Raw genomic sequence first — 26,759 nt, forward strand, 5'->3', positions numbered from 1 at the left:
AATAAATAAATAAAATCTTAAAAAAATTTTTATAGAAATACTATGGGAAATGTAACATTTTTTTTGAAAGGAAGACAAGAATAGATGAGTATGAATATAGTTTAGTTTGCTTAGATTATTAGGACTGCTTTAGTCTTATACGTGATTACACACCAATTTGTATGCTTTTTTCTGAGTTATTTTAAATGAAAGTTTTCAGAATTCAAAAGGGCAACCTTTTTCACTTTAAGCTTCTAAAGGTAATGTTGGCTGTAAGAAACACTATTTTATTCAGAATGTATCAATATTGATGCCTTTCATTGAAATTTTTTTTCTTTTCCTTGACGTGTATTTTTTTAGATTTGCTTATGATGAACCTAACAATTCCTTCTTGGTTTCAAACCAGGGATGAAGGGATGACTATTAATTTATATCAAATTCACATATCCAACTTTAGGTCTTTACTTATTCCAAGAGTATAGGACAGTGCTCTCCAATAGAACTTCTGTGATTGTAGTTACTGAGCGCTTAAAATGTAGCTATATTGCTGAGGAATTGACTTTTTAATTTTTATTTAATTTTAATAAATTTAACTTTAAATTGAAATAGTCCCGTGTGGCTAGTGGCTACATATTAGACAGTGCAGGTATAGACAATGTTATAGAAGTATTTATAGTAGCAGCTGTGATGGTTAGTAGCTAAAACTTTTGCAGTGCTTGCTAAGGGTCAGGTATTGCTATAAACATTCTCTATGTATTTAGTTCTCTGTGCGATTTGTGCACATTTTTTTTTTAAGATTTTATTTATTTATTCATGAGAGATACACAGAGAGAGAGAGAGGCAGAGACACAGGCGGAGGGAGAAGCAGGCTCCACGCAGGGAGCCCAATGTGGGACTTGATCCCGGGACTTCAGGATCAGGCCCTGGGCTGAAGGCGGCGCTAAACCGCTGAGCCACCCGGGCTGCCCTGTATCTATTTTTTTTTTTTTTAAGTAGACTCCACACCCAGCATGCAGAGCCTAACTCTACATAACCCCATTATTTCCATTTTATTGATGAAAAAACTGAAGCTCAGAAAGATTAAATGAGTTATCTAAAGTCATATAAGTAGTAAGTGGCAGAGCTACTTTACATATAAAGGGATTTATATCTGGAAATCTGGCTTCAAATCTTTTTTTAAACCAACAGAGCTTGCTGTGCATGGTTTTGATAGGCATGAATTTCAATCACCACAGTTGGGTTAAATGCACCTGTCTCCCAGCAGCACAGTTCAGATTTCCATTATCATAGTATATTTGTCATAACTGGATAAAGTACAGAAGTGGTTGCTAGTTGTTCAGTCCACAGATCACTCCATAAATAACAGGTGTGAAAGATGATCAATGAGCAATTACCTATTTTTCTTCAGAATTTGTCTGTGACTATCGCTGTTCATGCACAGACAACAGATCATATCGTTGTGTGGACTCCTTGTCCCCCAGACATAAACTCGGATGGCTCTTTGTAGAAATGGATAACCAAGGGAGGGGATTGACCTGTAAAGATGAAAGTGCATTTTTTTAAAAAGATTTTATTTATTCATGAGAGACACAGAGAGGGAGAGGCAGAGACACAGGCAGAGGGAGAAGCAGGCTCCATGCAGGGAGCCCAACATGGGACTCGATCCCGGGACCCCGGGGTCACCACCTGGGCTGAAGGCAGATGCTCAACCAGTGAGCCACGCAGGCGTCCCATGAAAGTGCATTTTATTTTATTTTATTTTATTTTATTTTATTATTTTATTTTATTTTTTTAAGAGTTTATGTATTTATTCATGAGAGACACAGAGAGAGAGGCAGAGACACAGGCAGAGGGAGAAGCAGGCTCCATGCAGGGAGCCTGATGTGGGACTCGATCCCAGGACCCCGGGATCATGAGCTGAGCCAAATGCAAATGCTCAACCGCTGAGCCACCCAGGTGCCCCAGTGCATTTTTTTTTTAAACAGTAATAATAGTGAAGTTCAAATATACCCTGATTGGAGTTACAGACAGTTGGGATGGAGCAGACAATTGGGATGTGGGCACTGCTGCTGGTCAAGAGGCTGGAGTCGTGCAGCCAGAGGAACCCGATAAAGGTGAATTTATCAATGGAAATGAGGAAAGTAGAAGAAAAGGATGAAGACATCCTAGAGGAAGTGGTGCTGAAAACAGTGCTCAGAAACAATCCATGACATTCAGAGTACAATGGATAAACTTAGAAAGGAGTATGATTATTTGTCAAAGTATAAAAAATATGCTGATACATACTGCAAATTTTATGGTGAATAAAAGCAAGCAATCTTGATAATTTTTTACAAAGAAATAGAACACTTGAGTTTTCAATGTTCTAATACTCTAAATCATCATAGTTTATTAATATTGGTTTTACTGTTGTTTTCAGTTTCTTACTGCCAATAGTAAGCAGATATTTAATGTTGCAACAAAGATTTTTAAGTCACAGAACAATGGTGATTTTCTCATTTAGAGTGTTTTCTTGGTTTCCGCTTGCACAGCTGTTTAAGCGTTTGTGCACACTGCCAGCAGGGATTTATTCTGTGTTGCACTCCCTCTCTCAGGAGAACACTGGGTGCTGATTCTTAGTCCTAGTCCTGTGAGCATTTATTGAGCACATGCTGGCTTCATCTCAGGGATGTGAAGAGAGTACTTCTGCATTATTCCTACGAGTTCACAGTGTAATGGAAATCACGGCTAAGCAGGTGATTAGGTGTGAAAACTGCTGCTGGTGATCCTGGGGTACACCTGGAGCCTGCACAAGGTGCACCTCATTGAAAAGTGCAGTGAAAGGCTCTCAGGAGAGTCTTGGGGCCCTGAAAGAGGAGTCGGAGGTATCCAGGCGAGCAGAAGTTGGCACATGGCAGCAAGTGCACGCGGGTGTCCAAGACGGGACAAGCCTCATGAGGAAGGAGGCCCGACTCGGGCAGGAGACGGTCTGCAGCCCGGGGGCCCGGGTCCAGTGTGCCAACGGGCAGGTGGGATACGGGAGTCTGCTCAGGATAAACCTTCCGTGTCGTGCGAGGATTTGTCTTTATCCTGAAGATCGTTGGTGAGACATTGCAGGATTTTAACTAAAGTGACATTGCGAGCTTTCTAGAGAACGTCCGCCGCCTGCACGGAGGGTGGGTGTAGAGAGCTAGACTGGAGGCCAGGGGCATGGGACCCAGGTACGCGGCGGTCATGTAGAAACAAGCGCTGGGGACTTAATGGGGAGATGGGAAAGGCAGGTGGGGCTTTTGCCGTGGGAAGCGGGACGACAGAAGACGTCTGGCCTCGGGCAGAGGTGGAAGGAGCAGGTTTGGGTCACGAGGAGAAGAGTAAAAGGTAAAAGTTCTGTTCGACTTCACTCGTTGAGTTGGAGATTCCCGAGCGTGGTACCCAGGAGCCTCTTTCTGCCTCACTATATCCGGGTGTGTCACGTTGAGCCCGTTGAACGACCTTTCTGTGTTTCAGTTGCTTGCACTATTGCATGGACGTAAGAAGGGACATAAGCAAGTCTAAGTGAATTAGGAATTAATACATGTTCTTAGAATAACTAAGAAGAATTTAGAGGCCTTAGCAGGCTTTAGAACAGCACCGAACGTGGAGTAAGCCCTCCGTTCCGTGTAGAGGTCTGCTGCGTCTTTATGCCACTCACCAGAGCTTCCCAGACTCTGTAGGTTACAAGGGATCCAGAGAGGCTGAAATGTTATTTCTTCCTCCACGGCATCTTCCTTCTTTTCATTCTTCTTCCTCAGCCCTTGCCAAGGGCAGGTAAACCGAGAGCCTAAGAGTTGATTGTGCAGCCTGTACTGTCCTTCCTGCCAGAACCTGAGCAGAGCAGCTGCCTGCTTAGATTCAGGATCTTGTTCTGCGCTCCAAGTCCCCCAAAGCTGACATGCTCCTGCTTATTGCCCTCCTTAACCCAAAGGGAAATCCTCAGGGTTCCTCTTAGGGACTAAATTGGTCCCGTAGGATGATGCTGGAATGTCACAAGAGATGCTCTCATGGGATCCCCTTAAAACAGCCAAGGCTGATTGGATTATATTCGGGATGGCCAAGAATAAGGGACTTCTTCATGAGGAGTATTTGTTAAAAAACTGTTGTGCGTTTAGGGAAAGTATATATAAAGATTAGTCTTTATTAAAAAATACATTATTATTGACCCATGCCATTTATTACCTCCCCATGACTTATTTTAAAACTGGAAGTTTGTGCTCCTTTACCCCCGTCGCCCATTTTGCCCCAGCCTCCCCTCTGGCAACCACCAATCCATTCTCTGTATTGGTGAGTCTGGGTTTTGTTTTGTTCTGTTTTGTTCTTCAGATTTCGCATATCAGGGAAGTCGTATGGAATTTGTCTTTCTCTGACTTCTCTCATCTGGCTTAATACCCTCAAGATCTATCCTGTTGCAAACGGTGGGATTTCATTCTTCTTTATGGCTGAGTAGTAGTGTGTGTGCGTGTGTGTGTGTGTGCGTGTGTGTGTGTGTGTGTCCACGCACGTGCAGGCACACACCATATCTTCTTTCAGGATTACTCGTAGGCTGACACCATAAGGTGTGTATGATTTTGGAGTCAGCAACGCAGAGACGGTAGTTGAATGTAACAGGATTGAATGGTTTGATCCAAATCCTATGTGTAAGGTTGAGAGAAGAAAGACGAGGACTTAAGCCGCTAAGGAACATCAAGCCAAGTTTGTAAAAAAGAAATTGACTTAGTCATAGGCTGGTCAATGTCTGACCATTGGCATTCCAGAAAAGAAAAGAAAAACTAACCTTAATATTAGCATTTGCAAGGTGTAAATTTTCCCATCACGACTGATTCCAAGCTATCAATTTGAGATCACGGACTAGAATTTGAGGAAATGGGAACAATAGGCTCCTGGGAGCAGGATGGAGCTCCTCTGCCATCCCAGGACCCCAGTTGTCTGTACTTTGGTGCTGCCGAGGTGCAGCGTCCAGCAGGGCTCTCGGAACAGGCGTCAGCCCATGGTCATGACACTCACTCGTGCAGTACTGTGCGACAGACGGTAGCGTCCCTGCGCATTTTCCGCAATCCGTTGGGAGAAACCGAGGCACGTAGGGTCGGTCGTTAGGTCTCTCTGAGCTCCTGGCTTTGCTGCGAATTTAAGTGTTCATGTCAAAGGCACTTGAAGCGACTGGGTCCTTTCATGTTTCCTGCTCTCGTCCTGCTTCCCTTTTCCTAGCAGAGCCGGTTGTGTGGTGTGTGCGCTGTGCGGCCTCCTTCCGTGAGCTTCACCCTCGAGCTTACGTCAAGCGGAGGGCAGAGGTGAAGAGTCGCTTCTGGCATCTGTGGTCTCAGGGGTCGGTGCCGTGGAAGGGACCAGTAAGATGACCTCGAAGTAAGGGAAGGCACAGTGCCTCCTTCACAGCAGCGTCCTTGAAATGATGAGGTAGCATTAGACTTCCGTGACTGGTCCTTCTAGATGACCGGGGATCCTGGTACGATTACATTTTTTTGTTTTTATTGTTAAGGATATAAGATCAGTAGGGGGATAGGAGCGGGCCTGGCTGGTGTGCAGTTGGCAGTCACTTCTCTTCCCATCCTTTTCCGGCTCTGTTGAGATCCGACTGACCTGCAGCAGCCGGGAGTGTAGGGTGTGTGTTCTGTTGATTGGCTCTGCCCGGCCCTGCACGACGGTCACCACCGTCACATCCGCTGGCGCCCCCGGCGCAGCTCGGAATTCTGGTCTTCGTGGGGAGGATCCTGGAGGTTCCTATGGGCAGTGTTCAGGGGTACGAGGGATACGTAGCCCGTCTCACAGTGCCCTGCGCTGGGGCATCACATGGAGGGAAGCGCCGTGGCTCCTGTTGGCCCTGCGGCCCTGCAGCCTGTGGCCCTGCCCCCGTGGCCCTGCGGCCCTGTGGCCCTGCAGCCTGGGGCCCTGCAGCCCTGTGGCCCTGCAGCCCTGTGGCCGTGGCCCTGCGTGCCATGGCCTGTGGCCCTGCAGCCTGTGGCTCCGGGTGCACACGGGGTGCGGGGGGTTGGGGGGGAATGGCCCCCAGGCCTGGGCCACAGGCTGCCTGACGCTCCGCCGGTGTGTGCCGGCGACGCCGCGACGGGAGCTGCAGCTCGTGAGCTGCTGGCGGCCCTTCCCTGCTCGCACAGATCCTACTTCCCCTGCTCTCCTTTATTTGGTCACCGATATAACCATCCAGTTATCAGAGTCGGAAACCCCCAAGATTTCACGGGGAGTGCAGGCAATTCATAAGGCAGGAACAGTTTACGGATAGAAGTAATTTATGAATCAAAATGATTTCATGGCATATTTCTCAGTGTGCATATATTGAAATTCTGCATACATCTCTATAAAGGTAGATTATAATTTCATAGTTGATAATGTCTGCCTATAAATTTTTTCTCTATAACATACTTATTTAGTGACTAGTGAATTTTCTACTTTTACTTATTTTCATACTTTTTAGAGGAATTAAAGTTATTAGTTGGTATTTCTTTCTTACCTTTAAAATACAGTGAGCACATTCTAATTTTGAACACTTACACTTTTGTCCCAAATTCTTTCATTGTGAAAAAAAAAAATGTGCTTGGGAATTTAGCATCCACGGCCCATGTATAAGTAATCGACCTTTTAAAAATATTTAGCGGCATTTCCGTATGTTTTCATTTATGAAGCCTGAAATCATGAAGTTTATGTTTTTAAATGATAAACACTTAATTTTCTTGGAAGAAAAATGTTTTACCCCTAATCCGATTACAAGTTTTCATTTAGACACCATTTGTGCTCTGGTGGGAAAAAGGGAACATATTTTTTCTCATCTTCTAGAAATGTAGTCTCCTGCGTTGAGACCATGTGGTGAAAACAGCTATCTTGACAAAGGTTTCTATTAGGCCTTTAAAATTTCAACAGAATTTAAACATCATCTAGATAAAACAATTACGTTACAAAGACAACTTTTAGCAGGATCCGGCCACCCACAGTGTGGACTGGAGAATATGGCATGCAAGCCACCCAGCGAGACCGAGGTGGTTTTTTCATCTTTGCTTAAAGTATAGTCAGTAGACCAGATAATGTAGAGACTTTATGAGCAGCCACCAAACAGCCAAAAACAGTTGTCCTTTTTCTCCCCTTTCCTTGTGGCTTAATTAAAAATAATTCACAAGTCGACACAGTGAGTCTCGCTCTAGATAAAGCACCTCTTTCATTTATAGTGCTTTGTGCTGTTTGAAGCCTTCTAGGCAGAAAAAAAAGATCCCATATGTAAAGTATCCAGTTTGTGTATGAATTGAATTCGGTGGTTTAAGAAGTAAATGTCGATTACCTATCGATAGGCTAAAGTTTGTCCTTTAAGTTGCTCGTGCAATTGCTCGTGCCTGCTGCCTAAGCAGGTCATTTTTTCAAGAAATAGGATCGGTTCCACAGCTCCTTTCGAGCAGCTCTCCTGCCTCTCTCTCAGTCTGTGTCTCACGAATAAATAAATAAACCTCAAAAAAAAAATGAGTATTTTCTTCCTGTTTCAGTACCGTGTAACACAGACACAGACCCGAGAGCGTTGAGCGTGTGGCGTCCAGCCGAGGCCTGAGCGAGTGCGACCATCTCGGGCCGTAACCGCCGTGGAACGTGGCAGGGGCCTCCGTAGACGTGGGCTCCTGGGCCTGGCAACGACGGCTGTTTTCAGGGGGATGCGGTTCCCCGCGGGGGAAGGGACCCGCAGGCAAAGTGGAAACGGGTCAGCCAAGCACCGAGAGGGGACGCAGCCCACGTCCGAGCGCGCGTGCTGAGCGCGGACGTGGGCCAGGGCAGCGCCCGTGGTGCCCTGCGTGAGCTGCCCTTGCTTTGTCCTCAACAGGAGCGAGTAACACCGCGGACACGTTATTCCAAGAGGTGCTGGGTCGAAAGGACAAGGCGGATTCCACTAGAAACGCGCTCAACGTGCTCCAGAGATTCAAATTCCTCTTCAACCTCCCCCTGAACATTGAGAGGAACATTCAGAAGGTAGATGCGTGCTCCTGTGCCCGTGCCACGCTGTCCTGACCGTACAGACCTGCTAAGTCTCAGAATTTGAGGGCTCTTTAAGGCTTAAAGACATTTAATTGAAATTCCGTTTTTTTTTTTTCTTTTTCTTTTTGGAATCTCAACCAGATGTGTTCATGATATTTTACTGACATTCTCCAAAATGTTTTATTTTAAAGGGTGATTACGATGTGGTCATTAATGATTATGAAAAGGCCAAGTCGCTCTTTGGGAAGACGGAGGTGCAAGTTTTCAAGAAATGTAAGGTTTATTACTTTTTGATCTCCTGCTTTCCTTGTATAGGAAGAACGTGGTACACATTCCGCAAAGTCACGTGCATTTTAGTTTTTGTTTACTCTTTTGAAAAAGCGAGACGATTACCTCAAAAATAACATGGCTTTTCTTACCAAGATGTAGTGAAAAGGAAAGACCACGGCTATGGGATAGATGAGTCATGACATTCTTTGCTGCTTGTTAACCATGTTGCCACTAAAAAATCCTTTCTACTGGAAAGAATTAATTACAGATATTTTATAGAGATGGGAACCTACAATTTTAATTTTCTCTCTTTAGAAAAGCCATTGTTAAGGGCACCTGGTGGCTCAGTGAGTTACGGGTCTGCCGTTGGCTCAGGTCATGATCTCCGGGGTCCTGGGATCGAGCCCCATGTTGGGCTCCCCACGCGGCGGGGCACCTGCTTCTCCCTCTGCCCCCGTTCATGCTCTCTCTCTCTCTCTCTCAAAGAAATAAATAAAATCTTTTTTTAAAAAAGCCACTTTCAATGAATTCTAACCTTATTTTAAAGTGAGCTAAACTTTTGAAATGATCTCTAGTGCAGGAGTTACAGAAAATATGAAAAGCCTGGAATGTCCTGTGGTAATGCCTCATATCAACTAGGAGAAATATCACGGGGCTTTAATCAATTAGTAAATGAAATCCATAAGGACTCAGAAAGCTTAATTCCATTTTTTTTATTGTGATAAATGTACATGCAGTGAAATGCACAGACCTTGCATCTTCCAGGCCAGCGAGCCTGACAAATGTGCGCACCTACGTTACCCACACCCTGGGCAGGAGGTTTCCGTCAGTGCGGGAAGCTCCCTTGTGCCCCCTCTTAGTCAAACCCTGTCCCCCAAGGCAGTCACTGTTCTACTTGCCATAATTTGATTATTAAGTTTCCTTTCCGTAAATCTTATATGTTCTTTCCTTTTTAAATAGACTACGCTGAAGTAGAAACACGGATTGAAGCTTTAAGAGAATTACTTCTGGCTAAATTGCTTGAGACGCCATCGACTTTACACGACCAAAAACGTTACATAAGGTAAACCACCACCTGCAAGCACCTTGATAAGTCATCTGTTTCTGTGTAGCGCTGGGCACGTCATGTAACCCCGGAAGCTAACTTGGGGGAGTTAGCACGCTGATGAGACGTGAGGGGGGAGACAAATAGCAGAAATTCACAGGTACCGCCTAGGGCACACCAGAGCTGTTTTGTCTGCCGGTAAATTTAGGAGTCGTCAGGGCAGGGAGACTGCGTGTAGGGGCAAGGGAAGCGGCCTCCCTGCAGGCGTTTCCCCCTGTTGCTCCGTGACGGCCTTCGCAGCCTCGTGGGACGCGTGGTGCTGCACCAAGTGGGCCCCCGCAGGCCACCGGGCAGGGCTACCCGTGTGTTAGACGTACGGCACTGTCGTTCTTTGTGCCGTCGGGTGGGCCCCGGCTCAGTGGTGGACAAAAATGTGAAACGTTTTTTTTTTTTTTTTTTTTTTTTTTAAATTTTTATTTATTTATGATAGTCACACAGAGAGAAAGAGAGAGAGAGGCAGAGACATAGGCAGAGGGAGAAGCAGGCTCCATGCACTGGGAGCCCGACGTGGGATTCGATCCTGAGTCTGGAGGATCGCGCCCTGGGCCAAAGGCAGGCGCTAAACCGCTGCGCCACCCAGGGATCCCTGTGAAAGGTTTTTGTATCGAATAGAAAAAATAAAAAAATAAATTAAAAAAAATTGCACTACCGTGAAAAGTGGTGGACACTGCAGGGCATGACGAGAAGGCCTCAGAAGGAAGCGGTGCGCATGGTGTCAACCAGCTGTCCCTTTGGGCGGCTTACTTGCGTTCTCAGTGTCTTCCTCTGGGAAATGACTTGATGACACAATCCGCGTCTCAGGGCAGTTGGAAAGACCATCAGGAATACATTTAAGGGTTTAGGATAGCAACTGGCACATAAGCAGTCAACAACTTCTATGTATGTGATGTTCATACCAGGATTTGGAGGCGGCACATGCGTTACAAGCCTTTTATATCTATGATTGAAGAATATTAACATTACTTTCTGCTGGCGTATTCTGAATGTGGCCTTTGTCCTCAGAATAAGCTGTTATTTTCCAAACTTAATGCCCCCTCCTTAATCGGTGAAGTTCATGGAATATCCAGTACTTATAAAATAATAGACCGACGGCAGATGTTTATGCATTTGGCTGTTGTCACCATATGACCACTGAGATAATTTGCAGGTGTGAGAGAGGGTCGGCCCCAGGCTGCGTGTTTGCAGGGGAGGGGACGGGGTCCACACGCAGCCCTGTGTTCTTGGTGCCTGAGAACAGGAGCAGCATGAGCCGTTGTTCTTGCCAACACATTTGTGTGACCAAAGGGGAAAGGGACAGGAGACGTTGGAAGGGGAGGCGAGAGCCCGGACTCTGCCGCGACCTGGAGCACGTAGGACGCTCGGGCAGCGTGTTACATGAGCGGCGTATGGCATTTCTAGTCCTCGCCGTTGCCTTGCAGGGCATTTGTCCGAGGCCCGTTACAAAGGCGGGGAAACCGCCGCAGACGTCCTTCTTGCTCGGTGCACACAGCTCAGAATAGGACTCCTGTTCGTCTGCTTTCAAAGCCCGTCTCTGCTTTTCTCTCAGCTGTCTCCACAGGAAAGAATGTATTTGGGGGATTTTTTCTGTCTTCCAGCATCGTGAAAATTTAAAGCTAGAAGTAAACCACATGTTAGTTATCCATCTGCTTTTTTTTTGCTTTTTTTTTTTTTTTAATATATAAAGAAACAATTCCAAGGAGGTTAATCCTCTTGTCCAGGGTTGCACAGCTGGTTAGTGTCTTATTATCTGTATCCGACTACGCTACTTAATTGTGCTTTGTATTTATTTACCTGTTTATACTTATGCTTTTAAATTTGCCAGTAGTAATATGTTCATGCTTATAGAATGTATCATTTATTTATTTAGTGAATCACTACTTTGTAGTCCTTACGACTAAGATGTCAAAAAATATTTTTTTAAATGGCCTATTGAGGTGCTTTTTTCCCATTTTATCATTTTAAAGGGAAAAGACAAGAATGTCAACAAGAATATCAAGTCGTTGACTTATTTGTAATCGATTTTATTTTTGATGGTTTGAGAAGACACCGAGCAATTAATTGTTATCCTTTTTAAATTAAGCTTTTAGTTATTAATAAATAAGAAAAACAACATCACAACCAGGTCAGATGTCTGTTGGACTTGGGAATCTATGGCCATAGGTACTCTGAGCATCAAGCGGAGAAGGAGACTTGATGCTTTATCATCAGCAAAGTACATCTTTAGTAAGTTCTCTTACATAATTGAAGTTACGCGTGGTGCGACGGAAGATCAAATCACTACTGTATCGTTTCACTCTGGTTTGCTGTCTTGTCCAATTAAAAACTTCTATTTTTACTCTCCTTATTGTAGCTTCAGTGGGAAGCAAAGTTATATGTTTTCGGTACGAATGTGAGCCTATCACTGGTAATTGTTAAAAACCGTGTCAGAAAACGGCTAAAAAGATCAGTACTTAAAGTTTAAAATATCGAGCCTGTGCTCATCGTAATCATAATTAGCATTTTTTTACACTTCCCCTCTATAAAAGCTGTCAAGTGTTCTTTGAGGTACGGTTTTAGAAGCAGCAGCAGTAACGCGCACCACGTTTTAAACAAAGATCTTTGAACTGCAGCTGCGGTGGGCCGGTGGGCCGGTGGGCCGGACAGCCAGGGGGCCGAGGCAGGAGCTGCTCCGGCCAGATCCACCTGTAACTTGATTCCCCGGAAGCTTGGCTGCTGAAGCTTAGCCTCCTAGGGCCGACTGGAAGGCTTACCCACGATGCCAACGGCTGATTAACATATTTGGTCTCCTATATGTGTTATATATTCTGTTCTTAAAATAAAATAAGCCAGAGGAAAGAAAATATTAGGAAGAGAATCACAAGGAAGAGAAAACACACCGACAGCAGAGCGCTGGAGGAGCTCTGCGCACAAGTGGAGCAGCCGTTCAGGCCTGCGTGTTCAGCCCTTGCACTTCCTTACGCTGCACACTAAAGGAAAAGACGACGTTTATCGGATTAAGTCACTTAACCAAGGAAACGCCTACCATAGGCCGTACTTTTGCATCGCGACGCTGCAGAGTCTTGCAAGATAACACACTTGTCTTTCTTTAAGGCGCTCTCTTAATGTGCTTCCCTTTAACAAGATGACATCAGGGCTTACAGTTGAATCTTGCCAGGGCCTAGTCACCACGCTAAAGAAACCGGATTTTAAGAGTGGTTAAGCAGAAGAGTTTGATTTCTCGAGCTGCACTGAGCTCTTAAAATGGACCATTTCTGTTCCTACTCAGTAGCTTAAGAATTTAAAAGGAAGCAGCCTCCCTGGAAGAATGTTCCTGTGCTTTACTACCAACATCTGAGGAGAAAGTACTGCAGAAGTCCTCGGGGCAGAACAGGCCTGTGAAAGGAGACGCCAAGACAAATCTCCAGCACGAAGGGGTGCAGTCACTTGTTTTCTGGAAAGACGACGCCGTGTACTGCGCGGCAGTCGTATTCTAGGTGAAAAAAGCCTCGTATTGGGTGGCGGTATCGATGCCAGGCTAACTATGTTGTTAGGTTGTAGTTGTCATCCCAGGGTCCTGTTAACTGATTCGTCCTGTTCTCAGCACAGCCACAGCCCGGCAGTCAGGGAAGGGTAGAGGGCCAGCTGCTGGGCCGACCTCCAGGCAGCCCTGTACCAGGTGAGCCCCCACTGTTTAAGGGCCCTCCCTTTTTTTTTTTTTCGTTTTAAGATTTATTTTTTTATCCACGAGAGACACAGAGAGAGGCAGAGACCCGGGCAGAGGGAGAAGCAGCTCCCTGCAGGGACCCCGATGCGGGACTCGATCCCGGAACCCCAGGGTCACGCCCCGAGCCTAAGGCAGATGCTCCACCGCTGAGCCCCCCGGGCGTCCCTGAGGGGCCCTTTTGTAGGATGATGAAATGCCCAGCTCTGCCCAGAGCCCAGGCTGTCTGCATTAGCTTGTAAAGGTCAGGGTAGAGAGTTCCTAAGTGTGACGTCAGAGGTCTCAACGTTTCATTTATTGCTGACTTATTATAAAATGTTTCTCATCTAATTAGCTGCTCATTGAGATGCCTGTGAGTAAGGAAATACCTAGTAGTCCTGGAGGAACGTGGGAGAGAAGCATCTGGTGCATCCCTCAGTGATTAGAATGTGGCTACAGGTCTCAGCTTGTAACCGTTAATTAACATTTATTATTGGACAAGAATGCTTAACCCCAAGACAACAGACAGCTTATGGTTTAAGAGTAATTTCAAGACAATAAATTCAGCTTTTGGAGTTGATTTAATTGGATTTAAGTTATTGCAGGAGTAGGGCCCCCCCCCCCCGCCCCCCACCATCTCTGGGGTGTTTTGCAAGGGACCAGGTACCTGTAGTGAACTGCAGTTGGGAAGCAGGTGATCCTCCGTGTGACATGTAGTCGGAAGGTCCGCCGTAGCCTAGGGCTGCACCTGCTGCCTCCATCGTCCCGTCCCTTCGCCTCATCACACAGCATTTCACCGTCTCCTGTCCTCACAGGAACAGGGGATGAAGACAGGACAGTAAGTGAGAAAGAAACCACATTCCCCTGACCTCAACTGCCATATATTATACATTACATCTGGTTTTTTTATTGGTTTTGTTGTTCATCTCTCCTGCGCCTAATTGTACATCAGACGTCACCGTAGGCATGTGTGTACGGGACCAACCAGCCACGTAGGGCTCCGTGCTGCCGGGGTCTGGGCGCCCGCTTGAGGTCTTGGACCACCTCCCCCATGCATGACGGGGAACACCCAATGTTTATGTGTCTCCCGAGGGCTGAGGCCCAGAACTTGAATGATATTTGTCAGAAATTGTTCAACTGAAATGTATTTCAATTCTTAATCCGAGTTTGGATATTTTAAGCACAAAGAAGACTTTGCATATTTGAAGAACTATTTAAAACCTAAAAGAAATGCTCACCTGTACTGTATTTTCTAGAGAGAGATTTTTCCCAGGAAGAGTTGAGAGCTAAGTGCTTACCCTGGGAGATCACACAGGTCACGAAGGTCGTGTCCCGCTGCTTGGTGGCCGCCCTTGGGCCAGCGGAGACAAAACTAGTGAGACCCAGAAGGTCACCGGGTGTCCTCTGCTGGCTCCCACTGCTGTTTGTAATGACGGAGAACCACTCCGAGCTGAATGTACATACAGAGACTAGTTCTCACTGAGTGTTTAGGATCATCGCAACTTGTCTTTGTCTTCTTGGTGGTCTTTTTTAAAACTGCCTTATTAAAAAAAAAGGGGGGGGTTTATTTGTTAATTGCATGAAAATAAACTTGAATATATTTCAGTTCAAATTAAATGTTGAGGACCAGTGTTCACAAGTGCTTTATTAATTGATGAAATTCTAGATTTTCTTAAAAAAAAAAAGCGATTACTTAAAAATATGCTAGCTTTCCTTTGGTCCTTAATCATGGCTGCACAGAGGAAGCCCACGTGGTCAGCCTTTGCTTTGCTTTTCCAGGTACCTGTCTGACCTTCATGCGCCGGGAGACCCTGCTTGGCAGTGTATCGGGGCCCAGCACAGGTGGATCCTTCAGCTCATGCACAGCTGCAAGGAGGGATACGTACAGGATCTGAAAGGTAAGGCCGCGTCTCTTCCAGAGCATCGCGCTTCTCCTTACTGTCCACTTAAGGACAATAGTGGAAATGCTTAATGATTAATTTTCGTGACATCTCTACTTGTTTTTTGTCTGTTTTGTTTTGTTTTTGTTTTTCCTGCTGGTTAGCATTTCAGCTGAGTGAATAAAAGGGAAGGGAGAGAACTCTCCTGATAGACCTGTTTTATGGTCGACACAGATTTCACTTAAGAAATAGTCAAACTTGGGGGCTCCTGGGTGCCTGGGCCGGTTAAGCGCCTGCCTTCGGCTCAGGTCGCGATCCCCGGGTCCTAGGGTCACTCACATCTCACTTACATCGGGGCCCGCGCTCAGCGGGGCGTCTGCTTCTCCCTCCTGCTCCCCCACGCCCTCTCTCTCTCTTTCTGTCATTCACTCTCTCTCTCAAATACATAAATAAATAACATCTTTAAAAAAAGGGAAATAGTTAAACTTCGATGGGAAGTAACACGGTGTAGAAACATTAGTCTTCTATAAACGGTAGCGGTCTACTCCTGTTCACCAAATACGAGTCAGACCCCTGCAGGCGCCAGGCGTCGCGGCAAGTGCAGACGGACAGTGGTGCAGCCGCAGCTCATTCGCGAGGAGCTAGACGAATGAGAAGCAGCCTGCTGGGATGACTCCAGTCTGAAAAAAGGAGGACTTCTGCAAAGGCTCAAGCTTAAAGGAAGAAGGCACAGCTGCATTCACACGCGGGTTTATCGACCTTTACTTGTGTGATTTTGTCATCCCACAGATACTGGGTGTATGCAGTGCCCACTGCCATGGCGGTGCCAAGGGCGCAGCGGTCCCTATGCCACGTGGCCTGGCCTACGGGCGCCTTATAAAATAGCTGGGCGGGAGCAGGTGCGCAGGCAAAGTGCGGTGGACAAGGAGGCTACGGTGGTGCTTCCTGAGCCTGGACGTTCCTGCTGCCAGGGTAGCACTAGGAGCCGCGTCAGATGCAGGGTTCTGGGGTCACAGAAGTGACACTCCACCTGCAGGCAGTCGCTGTCTGAAGACGGAAGGGTGTGTGTCAGCCAGTTAAATAGAGGAAAGAGGCCAAGACCCTTCCAGGAAGAGAAAGTAGAATGTGCACAGGGCCGCAGGGAAGAGGTGGCCCCTGAACTCGCTGTGTCTGACGTCGTGCCCAGAGTGGCAAGAGTGGAGGCTTTGGGCACCGGGCGCCAGGTCTTGCATGGACCGCGTAGCCGCTTGAAGGGCTTTGGACTTGATGCAGAGGACCCTGGGCTGCGATTAAGGGTCTGAAGACCCTTAAGATGGGTAAAGACCCATCGAGACTTAAGTTTTAAAAGACAGCTCTGGCTTCCATGGAGTGAGGATGAGAGGGAGCAGGGGTGGATCAGAGGAGCTGGTTTGCAGGCTGCCGGGCTGCTTCACACGAGGGTGGTGGATGTGGAGCAGAGACAGATTCCAGAGCTGTTCAGAAACTGGAATTGATAGGACTTGATTGAGGAATAGGGAGGAACAAGTGGTCATGGGTGACCCCCAGATCCCTGACCCCAGCAACTAGTTGGGATGATGGCCCCGTTGAGTTGGGGAACACAGGGCAGAAAATCATTTTTTTCCTTTGGCTTGGACAGTCTCGATTTGGACTTGTCTGACCTGCAAGGGATGATTCCCAAACGTATCTTGAATTTGAAGAGCAAGAGATTTGGGTGTGATCTGTGTATAGATGGTCCTGAGACTTGATGCATTCACCCGAGAAGGTGGAGCAAAGGAGAAACCTTAGGACAGAATCGTGGGGGGCAGTACCTACGGGGCCAGTAGGAGGAAGCGGGGGGTGCAGTGTCACAAAGCCAGAGGAGACGCGTGATCAGCAGGCATTTTAAGGTGAATAAGATGATGTCCTTTAGATTTAGTGCTGAGGCGACTGTTGGTGACCTCGGGAGGTGCAGTTTCAGCAGCGTGAGGTGCCAGATGCGTACGCAGCATAAGGCCTGGGGATGCTTCCAGGACGAGGCTTCCAGAAGCAAGTGCAGTCACGTAAGGACAGTCCTGGAACAGAAGGCAGCAAATGGAGAGCTTACGATTACTTATTGATAACAGGGTTTCGTCATGAATTAGTTGGCTTGATTTTGAGTACTTTCCAGCCATGATTTTGTTCTTTTCTCTTCTTGATATTGAGGAAAATCCAAATATCTTTTTTATTAACGGCACATCAAACTTCCTGTTAATGTCGTTAATTACTTAGTAGGCGTCGCAGGTGAAAATGACCTCAAGGATACGCACAGGCTGGTCTTTAGGGATGTTTAGAGGGCCGTACGCATCTGTGTACGTTCAGAATCCCCCGGGTATTTTTAAAGACCGTCAATTCCTGGCCTCCACTTCATTCCTACTGATTATTTTAGAATCTCTGGGTCCAGGCCTCAGCATTTGTTGAAGCTCGCAGGTGAATCAGGCAGGGTCTGGGTCCCTAATCCGGGCACCACGTGCCGTGCTAGGGACCGGTGAGCAGGACAGACGTGCTGTGTGGTCTGGTGGGAAAAGACTCACGTGGCGATGATTGTGAAAGGTTCGTGGAGCAGGGCGTATAGAAATCTACTCGAGGCCGTTCAGGGGAGGTCCAAGGAAGTTTTATAGAGGAGACAGTATTTCCATTGAGCCTACATGGTGAATATCCGTTATCTAGATGAAGAGGCGCGGCGTAGCCCGGATGCCTAGAAGGTGCTCGTAAACGTCACCTGCTCCCCGCTTCACTAAGCAGGGTCATGGGCACAGCAGTGCCAGTCTCCAGGTTAAAGGAGGCTGCGTGGTCTAACAAACGGTTTTCCTACTTATGCCAAGAAGACACAATGTGACTCTGTAATTTGGTCATGAAAATATTTGAATATTTGGAATGTGTGTAATTTATGAAGACAACATAGAGACTATTTGAAATTGGAAAACTAGGGATCCCTGGGTGGCTCAGCGGGTGAGCATCTGCCTCGGGCTCAGGGCGTGACCCCGGGGTCCCGGGATCGAGACCCATGTAAGCTCCCTGCAGGGAGCCTGCTTCTCCCTCTGCCTGTGTCTCTGCCTCTCTGTGTCTCTCATGAATAAATAGATAAAATCTTAAAAAAAAAAAAAAAAAGAAGAAAAGAAAAGAAATTGCAGCAGTACCATGAAATTTCGTGTGTCTTATTGTCGCATCCATACCTGAAATACCTGATGGCCACTATTCATTGCCTACGGCCTGAATCTTTCTTGACGGTAAATGGGCACACGCGTTCTACCTCATGGATTGCTTCCCCGCCGTCTTGATGTTATGTCCTGCTATCTGTATTCATCCAGAACTATTTCAAATCAGATGTCTGGGAAAAACATGATGAAACCTAACGTTTAACTGGAGCCCTCCCTTTTCAATTCACTGACCACACACTTGCTGCAGAACTTGCTCATCACTTAGGAAATAACGAAAAGAATGTATATTTGTTAGGGATGATTGAGCTCGACTTAAAGTTATTTTCTTCAGTTGGTCTTTCTGATTAGGAAGTAAAAAAAAAAAAATAACAGTTTACAGCTCTTTGAATTTACTCCACAGATTTCATACACCACATAATGTAAGTTTCCTAAATATATTAGTTACACATTCACAAGTTACATTTTGATTTTTGGTTGACATCCAGGAGAACATGCCTACCAGCTGTTTTTTATTGTCAGCAAATACTACTAATACGAACAGCATAGATAATCCTAACATAGAAAAGCCTTTTAACTGGAAAATTGGTGTGTTCTCTGAGCTCATATCAGAATGAGCTTTTATGATTTTATTTTGGAAAATAAAAAATAAATATGGTGAACTAACCTGTGTGTCTCACCTATTTTCTTTTTTTTTTTTAAAGATTTTATTTATTTATTTATGGAAGACACACAGAGAGGCAGAGACACAGGCAGAGGGAGAAGCAGGCTCCATGCAGGGAGCCCGACGCGGGACTGATTCCAGGACCCTGGGATCACGCCCTGAGCCGAAGGCAGTGCTAAACTGCTGAGCCCCGCCCCCCCCGGGCTGCCCCGTATCCCACTTTCAACAGTTATCAATTCACAGCCCATCTGACTCTATTTGTACCCTTACCTGCTTCTTACCTTCCCTCACCTTGAGTTATTTTTGAAGCGGGTCACATTATTTCATTCATAATTATTTCAGTATGTAATTTCCAGAGATAAAAAAAAATGCTTTTTATAAACTGTAACCAGAACACCATTATCATTACCTGAAAGTCATCAACAATTTCTTAATCCCAAAGATTCAGTTAGTTCTCAAGATTCAGGAGCCCTTTAATATGCCCGGGAATCTTCCCAAGTACATCGATACCGTGACTTTTTAACTTGGACTCAGTACAAAGGCAAATGGCATGCGAGGTGACATGAGTCTAGACTGAACGTGTATTTCCTAGGATGGAAGAACTGGCCCCCGGTACATTGCACTCGGTCCCTCTTCTGGTCGTTCTCACCGATGCCTGTGTATGTCATTGACGCGTTCGCTCGTTGATCCGCGCCTGTGACATTACACAGGTAACGTGACCGCACGTACCGCAGGTGTATGTATGCGTGGACGTATTTATATAGAATATTTGTCTTGATTAGGAGTTTCCTGGGAATAAGCCGGTCGTTCAAGGTGGACGCTGCGTTGATGTTTGAGAGTCTCCATACACTCTTAGTGTAAGGGCGTACGGAGGAGGCCTCCTAAATATCGTTTGGGCTTTTTATTGGATGTTTTCGTATAATGATGTTATTTTAGAAATGGAAAAACACCCTGGGGTATTGTGCAGTTTAGTCGATGACGTTAGATCTGTTGCGCATCTCAGAGAGTGACCTCCAGCTTCCACTTGTCCTGGACAGGGGCGGGGTGGGGAGCAGGTCCCTCCCCGCTCCCGCGGGCCGCGCTCCTCCACCAAGGAGGCCGGGGAGGCCGGGGAGGCCGGCGGCAGGTTCTCCGCGTGCAGGTGTGGGAGCAGGTGCGACAAGACGCGGGATTTATGAAGACGACGAACAGGATGAGGCAGTGCCTCAGTTCCACCTGGTGCTTCACTGCGAACTTTCAGTTTTTATTCCGGTATTCTCAGGATCCTTTTTTCTTTCTTTCTTTCTTTTTTTTTTTTTCTAAGGATTTTATCTATTTATTCATGAGAGACACAGAGAGAGAGAAAGGCAGAGACCCAGGCAGAGGGAGAAGCAGGCTCCCTGCAGGGAGGCCGATGCGGGACTCGATCATGCCCTGGGCCAAAGGCAGGTGCCAAACCGCTGAGCCCCCCAGGGATCCCCCTAGGATCCTTTTTTCTAGAGGAAACCTCCTTGCATTCTAAATCTAAAGACTGAATTGTCAAGTCCCTCTATTAGAATATCTGTACTTGGACTTTTAAGGCTGGTTGTAGTTGTTTGAGCAGACCCCCAGGCCGCAGAACAATGGTTAAGCACCGAGACAGTCCTGTGAAATAAAATACAATTTTAAATAGTTAGGCGATAAGTATTTCAGACAGGAAAAGGTTTCTTGATGTCTTCTTAAGTAAAGTTGGTTGGTCTTTATGCATGAATTTAAGAAATCTAATTAACATACAAGTGTATTTTTGAAGTCCTAAAGTCTTTACACAGCTGTTTGAGAAGAAAAAAAATGTTAATTGTATTTAGTCTTGTGGTCTTCAGAGAAAATCTCATAAGCAAAGATGATGATAGATTTTCAGAGACAGCAATCCTACATTAAAAAAACCACCTTTTTTCCAAGAAAGATTCTTTTGTATATAAATTATTTCTTGGCACAGCTAGGTCATTAGGTCATAAGGTTGATATTCTTAGGAACACTGCATTAGATCTTTTTTCTGTTTGTTTGGTTTTTTTTTAGAGAATTGGGATGCTTTCCTTGACAATACACTTTTTTTTTTTTTTTTAAAGATTTTATGTATTTATTCCTGAGAGACACAGAGAGAGACAGAGACCTAGGCAGAGGGAGAAGCAGGCTCCATGCAGGGAGCCTGACGTGGGACTTGATCCCGGGTCTCCAGGATCACGCCCTGGGCCGAAGGCAGACGCTCAACTGCTGAGCCCCCCAGGGATTCCCTAGATCTTTCTTCGGATCCCGGTTTTTCTAGTAATAACATGCGCTGGACCTAGTAGACGGTGCCTTCCAGAGGATAAGTTCTGGAGCACAGAACTCCTGTTGTTACCGTCGTACCTTAAGGAACACTTTGACGTCCATCCCCAAATACTCCTCACTACTCTTCCGTGACCTGCCTCTATAGCCCAGACGTGGTCTTTTGGTTTTTCTAAGAGGAGACAAAGATGGGGGGGGGGGACCGGAAAAGGATTAGCAATCAAAACCCTCATCGGAGCTGAACACCAAGGGAAGGCTTGGCCCGTTTCTCCTTCCTTCCCGGCCTGAGCTGGCTAACGGTTTTGCTGCCTCCCCGTGTCCACCGTAGCCCTCTGACCTGAAAACTTGTATTACCGCCTTGTAAGAAGTGTCAATCCTCTCTTAAAATTCCTATGAAATAGGTCCAAAATTAGACTCAGTTTTCAGGTTTCCTGTCAGGAAAGGCCTTTGCTGAGCCCCCTACGGACAGTCTCAAACAGGATGTTTAAAGGTAGGCTTCAAAGGTGTTTTTGTTGTTGTTGTTTTGAAAATGAGTCTGGCTCTTAAAATACATGCCGGCTGGTGTCTAATAACTCAGGGGAAAAGGCGTCAGCCTGTTCCTGGAGCAATTACTGCCTTCTTGGAGACGTGTCCTTAATTAGGACTTCCCGAATGGACATTTGGAAAAAGGGCACAATAGGAGCAATGGCTTAAGAAAGCAATAGGCTCCTTAAAATATTCACACCACAGAAGAAAATACGCTTACGTGTGGCTCAGGTGCCCTTTGGAAACTTAAGGGATGGTGTGTCGCACCGGAAAGGCTTATTCTGAATCATCACAGTGTGGATCTACTACGGAAGAGAAAATGTTAAGAATAGAGGTGCTGTGCTAGATAGCTACTCTTTAAATTTTTCCAGACACTGAGCAGATTATTAATTACTTGCGGAAATAAAAATATTTGTTTGATGATCTTAAGCTATAAAAGCCTATATTTTCAACTCAAGCTTATATATTTTATAGGTCATGTTCAATTTTCTGAACTTACATAGTGTAACTAAACTATTTTTCATGATATTTAAAAAATATAGCCTGACCTTTGTGTACATTAATATGTGTGTGTATACACTTTTAATTAGTAGAGTTAATAAATATAATTCTGGTACTTTTATAATGTAGGGTTAAGTAAACTTCCTGTACCCTAGATTAAATTGCAGTCTCAAAAAACAGTAATAAAAAAAACTCCTAAAAAATAAATAAATAAATTGCAGTCTCTGTAGGAAACCAGCAGCAGATTCATCAAATTTTCTATGGAACTACAAAAATATTTCCATGGTCAAAAAGACAGTAAAAATGTGTTGTTATACCTATATTAAATTTTTTAATAAGATCATAATTTTTCTTTTAAAGTTACAATGTTAGGTTGTACATAAGGACGGTCCTTTTATGAAATGTGTTTTCCGGAGATTTAAAAAACCGTTTCTCTTCTGAATGTTGATAATAACAGTATGAATCCAGGTTAGTAGAAGTTTATTTACAAAGAAACCCAGGAAAGGCATCCCTGCAGCCGCTTCAGATAGGAAATAGTGCTTGGATGCCCACCTGCTCTTCCTAAGACACAGCCCCAGCTTTATCTGCTCCCTTGTTTTTTTTTTTTTTTTTTTTGTGTTGTTGTTGTTGTTGTGACTATTTTTTAGATTGGCTTTAGAAGGCAAAAATGCTTCTAATGGGATTTTATTCACTTGCTTTGAGATTTATAAGCTTTAAGGAGGTATGGAAGACAGAAGTGGAAGTGCTGGCGTCGGACTGCTGGAGAAAACCTCTCTGCAGCACAGTGGCGTCCGTGCACCTCTCCGCTTTGTCCTCTTTTCAGAAAGAGAAGAAACCCAGGTGATGTTCAGAACGCCATGAATTGGATTTAAAGCGCATTCCATCAGAAATCATCACTGTTGTTTGTGAATAGTATGAATTCATACAAGCAGTGTTAATTACCTGAGTGTGGATCAACAGGTTTTTATATAATGATTTTGTTTTTGATCTAATTTGAAAAGACAATTGTAACTGCCAAATTAAAATTAAGACTAGTAATGAATACTCCTAATTTAAGTAATGTTTTAAAGTTAGTGGCCTGGGACGCCCGGGGGGCTCAGCGGTGGAGCGTCTACCTCCAGCCCAGGGCGTGACCCCGGGGTCCCGGGATCGAGTCCCGCGTCGGGTCCCCTGCATGGAGCCTGCTTCTCCCTGTGTGTCTCTGCCTCTCTGTGTGTCTCATGAATAAATAAAATCTTTAAAAAAATAAAATCAAGTCAGTGACCTAGGACCTCTAAGCACCATAGCATTCATTTGTAAAATAACAGCCATTGAACATCATAGGAAAGAATTGATGAAGATCCTGTTTCTGCTATTTTGTACTAGATTCAATTCACCTTACAATGAATGAGTGGCTTATCTTTGTTAAACCAGGCCAAAGAGGCTTATTTGAAAAGGACTTTTCCCCCCAGTTTCTTTATCCCAGCAGCTGGTGGTTTTCCACTGCCTTGGCTTACTGTCCATCTGGAAGGAGGCTTCCTGCAGCTGGGAGCCGTTTCATGTCTCATCCACGTCCCCTGCCCTGAAGAGAGAAAACATGTTTGATGATGCTTGTCAAGCATGCATTGAACGCTAGCGTTAACTGGTAGTTGTAAAATACGCACTACAAACATTTTAATTCTGTGTTCTATCCTTGTGTAATAATTCTGTTGCTCATCTATTCTAAGCACGTTTTCTCTATTTAGATCTATATATAATCACAAAAGAATAGGGTGCTCTAGTAAAAGCATAAATAGTTTTGATACTTGCCTCCCCAACTTATTACAAATACCTGGTTCTTGCCTACGTGGCCGGTGCTGGCTACTAAATACTGCTCGTGGCTCACACCTGTGGTCTTGCTTTTAAAGCCCATTTCCTCTTTTTTTTTTTTTTTAATATTTTATTTATTTATTCATGAGAGAGAGAGAGGCAGAGACCCAGGCAGAGGGAGAAGCAGGCTCCATGCAGGGAGCCCGACGTGGGACTCGATCCCGGGACCCCGGGGTCACGCCCTGGGCTGAAGGTGGCACTAAACCGCTGGGCCACCCAGGGATCCCCCATTTCCTCTTTTACCTACTGTTCTGAATGCTGTTAAAATGCACCAGAATTCCTGCTTGGAAACTGCTTGGGACAATCGTGACACCCTCACAAGTGGAGTGAGGTCAACAGGAGTACATTGAATATGTCTCCCTTTGCTTAATTCGGATTAAATGATTCTCTTTAAATGGAGGAGGTGCCCCGGTAGGAACTTTTAAGTATAGAGAGAAGAAGAAGATCAAAAAGAACGCTTTTATCTGTTGACACAGGTCTAATTTGTGGGGAGTTTTTAATTCTGTCCCGGTGGCCCCGGCTCCGGGCTGAGGTTCTGCGTGTGCCCGTGAGACAGGGTCCCCAGGCCACCTGTGCTGTGCGGAGCAGGGGGGTGGGGTGGGGGGGTGGGCAGGGGGACTGGGGCAGCTGGGGGTGGCCAGGGGGGCAGGGGGTGGCCGAGAGTGGCCAGAGGGGGCGGGGGGCCAGGGGGTGGCTGGGGGGGCCAGGGTGGTGGGGAAGTGTGTTCAGCGGCGTGCTAGGAGCCCGCTTGCTGCAGGAGGCCCGAAGATGGGCAAAGGCGGTGCCTTCGTGGGCCTGGCCCCCCAGCCTGCGCCCCCCAGCCTGGCCCCCCAGCTGCAGGCCGGCTGCCTCTGCCCTTGGGCCGGGCTTGCTGAGCAGACTTACTGCCATTTGCATTGAAAGTCGGGGACACTGGCCCAGCTTGAGTCAGGAAGTTCTGGAGGGTTCGGGAGGGTTTTGGGCGACACCTGACAAGGTTTCCTGGAAGTGGTTCGGAGTGCGAGGTGGAACGAGCATTTTCTGTAGATTCCTGACTTCATTATCGGTCGGAAAAAATCAGCAAGTCTTTCAACTTGTTAAGAGCAAATTGTGAAAGATTGATAGTTTATTTTCTTTTAGAGGACGTCTGATTATCTCTACACTGCAGCTGCTTTTTACTCTTTTAAAACTAGGATTGTTTCATTATTGTTCTGTAGCAGGCAGCTTCAGCAACTTTTGAGAATAAATTTCCTCTTTTCTCCAAATTAAAACAAATTTTCTGTTATAGTGTTCCAGAAATGGTTTTTCTCTCCTGTTTGTTAACGATCTGTTCAGTTTCTCATGCGTCCTCACAATTAGAAGAAGAGCTCCTTTTGCGAACGGGGGTAGCCGGTTACAGAAGCTTTAACTGGGGAAACAAAAGACGGATTCTGAATTTGTCAGTAATTAAGAGGCTTAGTCATTATTATTATTATCATTATTTTAGAATTTTAAATGTTTGGAGGTTTGTTGTTTTTTGTCCCCAAGATTCTTCTTCAGGCATCTGTACGTAGGCTGTGCATCCTTTCCTCCGCTACATTGGTAAAACCGTAACCTGAACACTGGTTTGCGGGATGTACAAGACTTGGCTGCACCCTCTTACCCAAGGTTTTGTTTGTATCGTTTTTCCTGCAAGCAGCACCTGGCATTGTTAGGGCTAGAAGTTCTGTGGCGCCGGTTCTCCTGCTACGGGGGATGTGCCTACGTGGAATTTTGGCTCCAAGGTCATCTTTCCCCTGCAGTTATTCCCCACACATCTTTGTTTATCACCCAACAATTTTGATCTCATAAGCATTTACTCATTTGAGTGTATTTATTGCTCACCCTGCTTTAGTGTCTTCCAAACAGGGCCATCGTAGTAAGTACCATGAAATTCTGACGGGGTTTTTTTGTTGTCTTTTTTGTTGTCTTTATTGTTTTCTCGATATGATTTCTACTTTAGGCTTACTTTGCACATTTTCTCTAGAGGCAGACTTTTATTTTTTCTGAAGTCGTTATATTCTTTATTTTTCATTATTTTAAAATTTTATTTAAATTCAGTTTCCCAGCATATAGCATAACACCCAGCGCTCATCTCGTCGTGTGTAGAGGGAGACTTTTTATACGTTTAGATAACACCACTCACTCATCAGTGTCCTAATTGTAGGAATAGTGAGCACAGTAAACATATTTCCCATTTTGTTTGCAGTGGTGATTTAAAGTTTCTGATTCAGGCTTCATACCTTAAAATCACTATTTTACACCCAAAGAAGACTTTAAAAATCCTATCGTGTCAAGCCCTGATTTTTACAGATCATGAAGTATTGGCCTGTGACAATTGCTTAGGCGAGCTGCGGAACCCCATTCCGGTTGTGTAACCAGGAGAATCTTGGGTTCATCCCTGCCCCAGTTTCAAATACAGCAAACAGTTTGTTGGTATTAGCACAAATGAAGCCAGGAAGTTACGACCTTTCACCAAGGCTGTAGTCTTATTTAATAAAAGGCTTTTACAAACTTCTCATCTTGGGGCTCCCGGGTGGCTCAGCCGGTTAAGCGTCTGCCTTCTGCTCAGGTCATGGTCCCGGAGGCCTGGGACGGAGCCCCGTGTTGGGATCCCTGCTCCGTGGGGAGCCTGCTTCCCTCCCTCTGCTCATCCCCCTCACTTATGCGTGCTCTCTCTCTCTCTCTCTCTCTCTCTCAAATAAGTAAAAAAAACTTTAAAAAATTTTTTTCATCTAGAAAAAATTGTAGGAACAGTTCATTTCTAGATAAAATTCACTATCAGGGAAATAAATGACCTCTCATAAGCTAATGCAGGATTGAGAAAGACAAAGTCAAACACAATTTCATAAAAAAAACT

At 45.5% G+C, this 26,759-nt stretch overlaps 1 protein-coding gene across 8 annotated transcripts in view; it reads left to right on the forward strand.

The window, feature by feature from the left end:
- Window positions 1-26,759, forward strand: part of EXOC2 (exocyst complex component 2) — a 224,900-nt gene that overhangs the window by 86,073 nt on the left and 112,068 nt on the right. For all 8 annotated transcript variants that reach the window (XM_072813903.1, XM_072813910.1, XM_072813908.1 and 5 more), the window contains 4 exons: window positions 7,823-7,968; window positions 8,166-8,247; window positions 9,205-9,307; window positions 14,808-14,926. In XM_072813903.1, coding sequence (XP_072670004.1) covers window positions 7,823-7,968; window positions 8,166-8,247; window positions 9,205-9,307; window positions 14,808-14,926 — 450 coding nt within the window. The remainder of the gene's footprint in view (window positions 1-7,822; window positions 7,969-8,165; window positions 8,248-9,204; window positions 9,308-14,807; window positions 14,927-26,759) is intronic.

This window comes from Canis lupus, chromosome 37, assembly GCF_048164855.1.
Source record: "Canis lupus baileyi chromosome 37, mCanLup2.hap1, whole genome shotgun sequence".
NCBI lineage: Eukaryota > Metazoa > Chordata > Mammalia > Carnivora > Canidae > Canis > Canis lupus.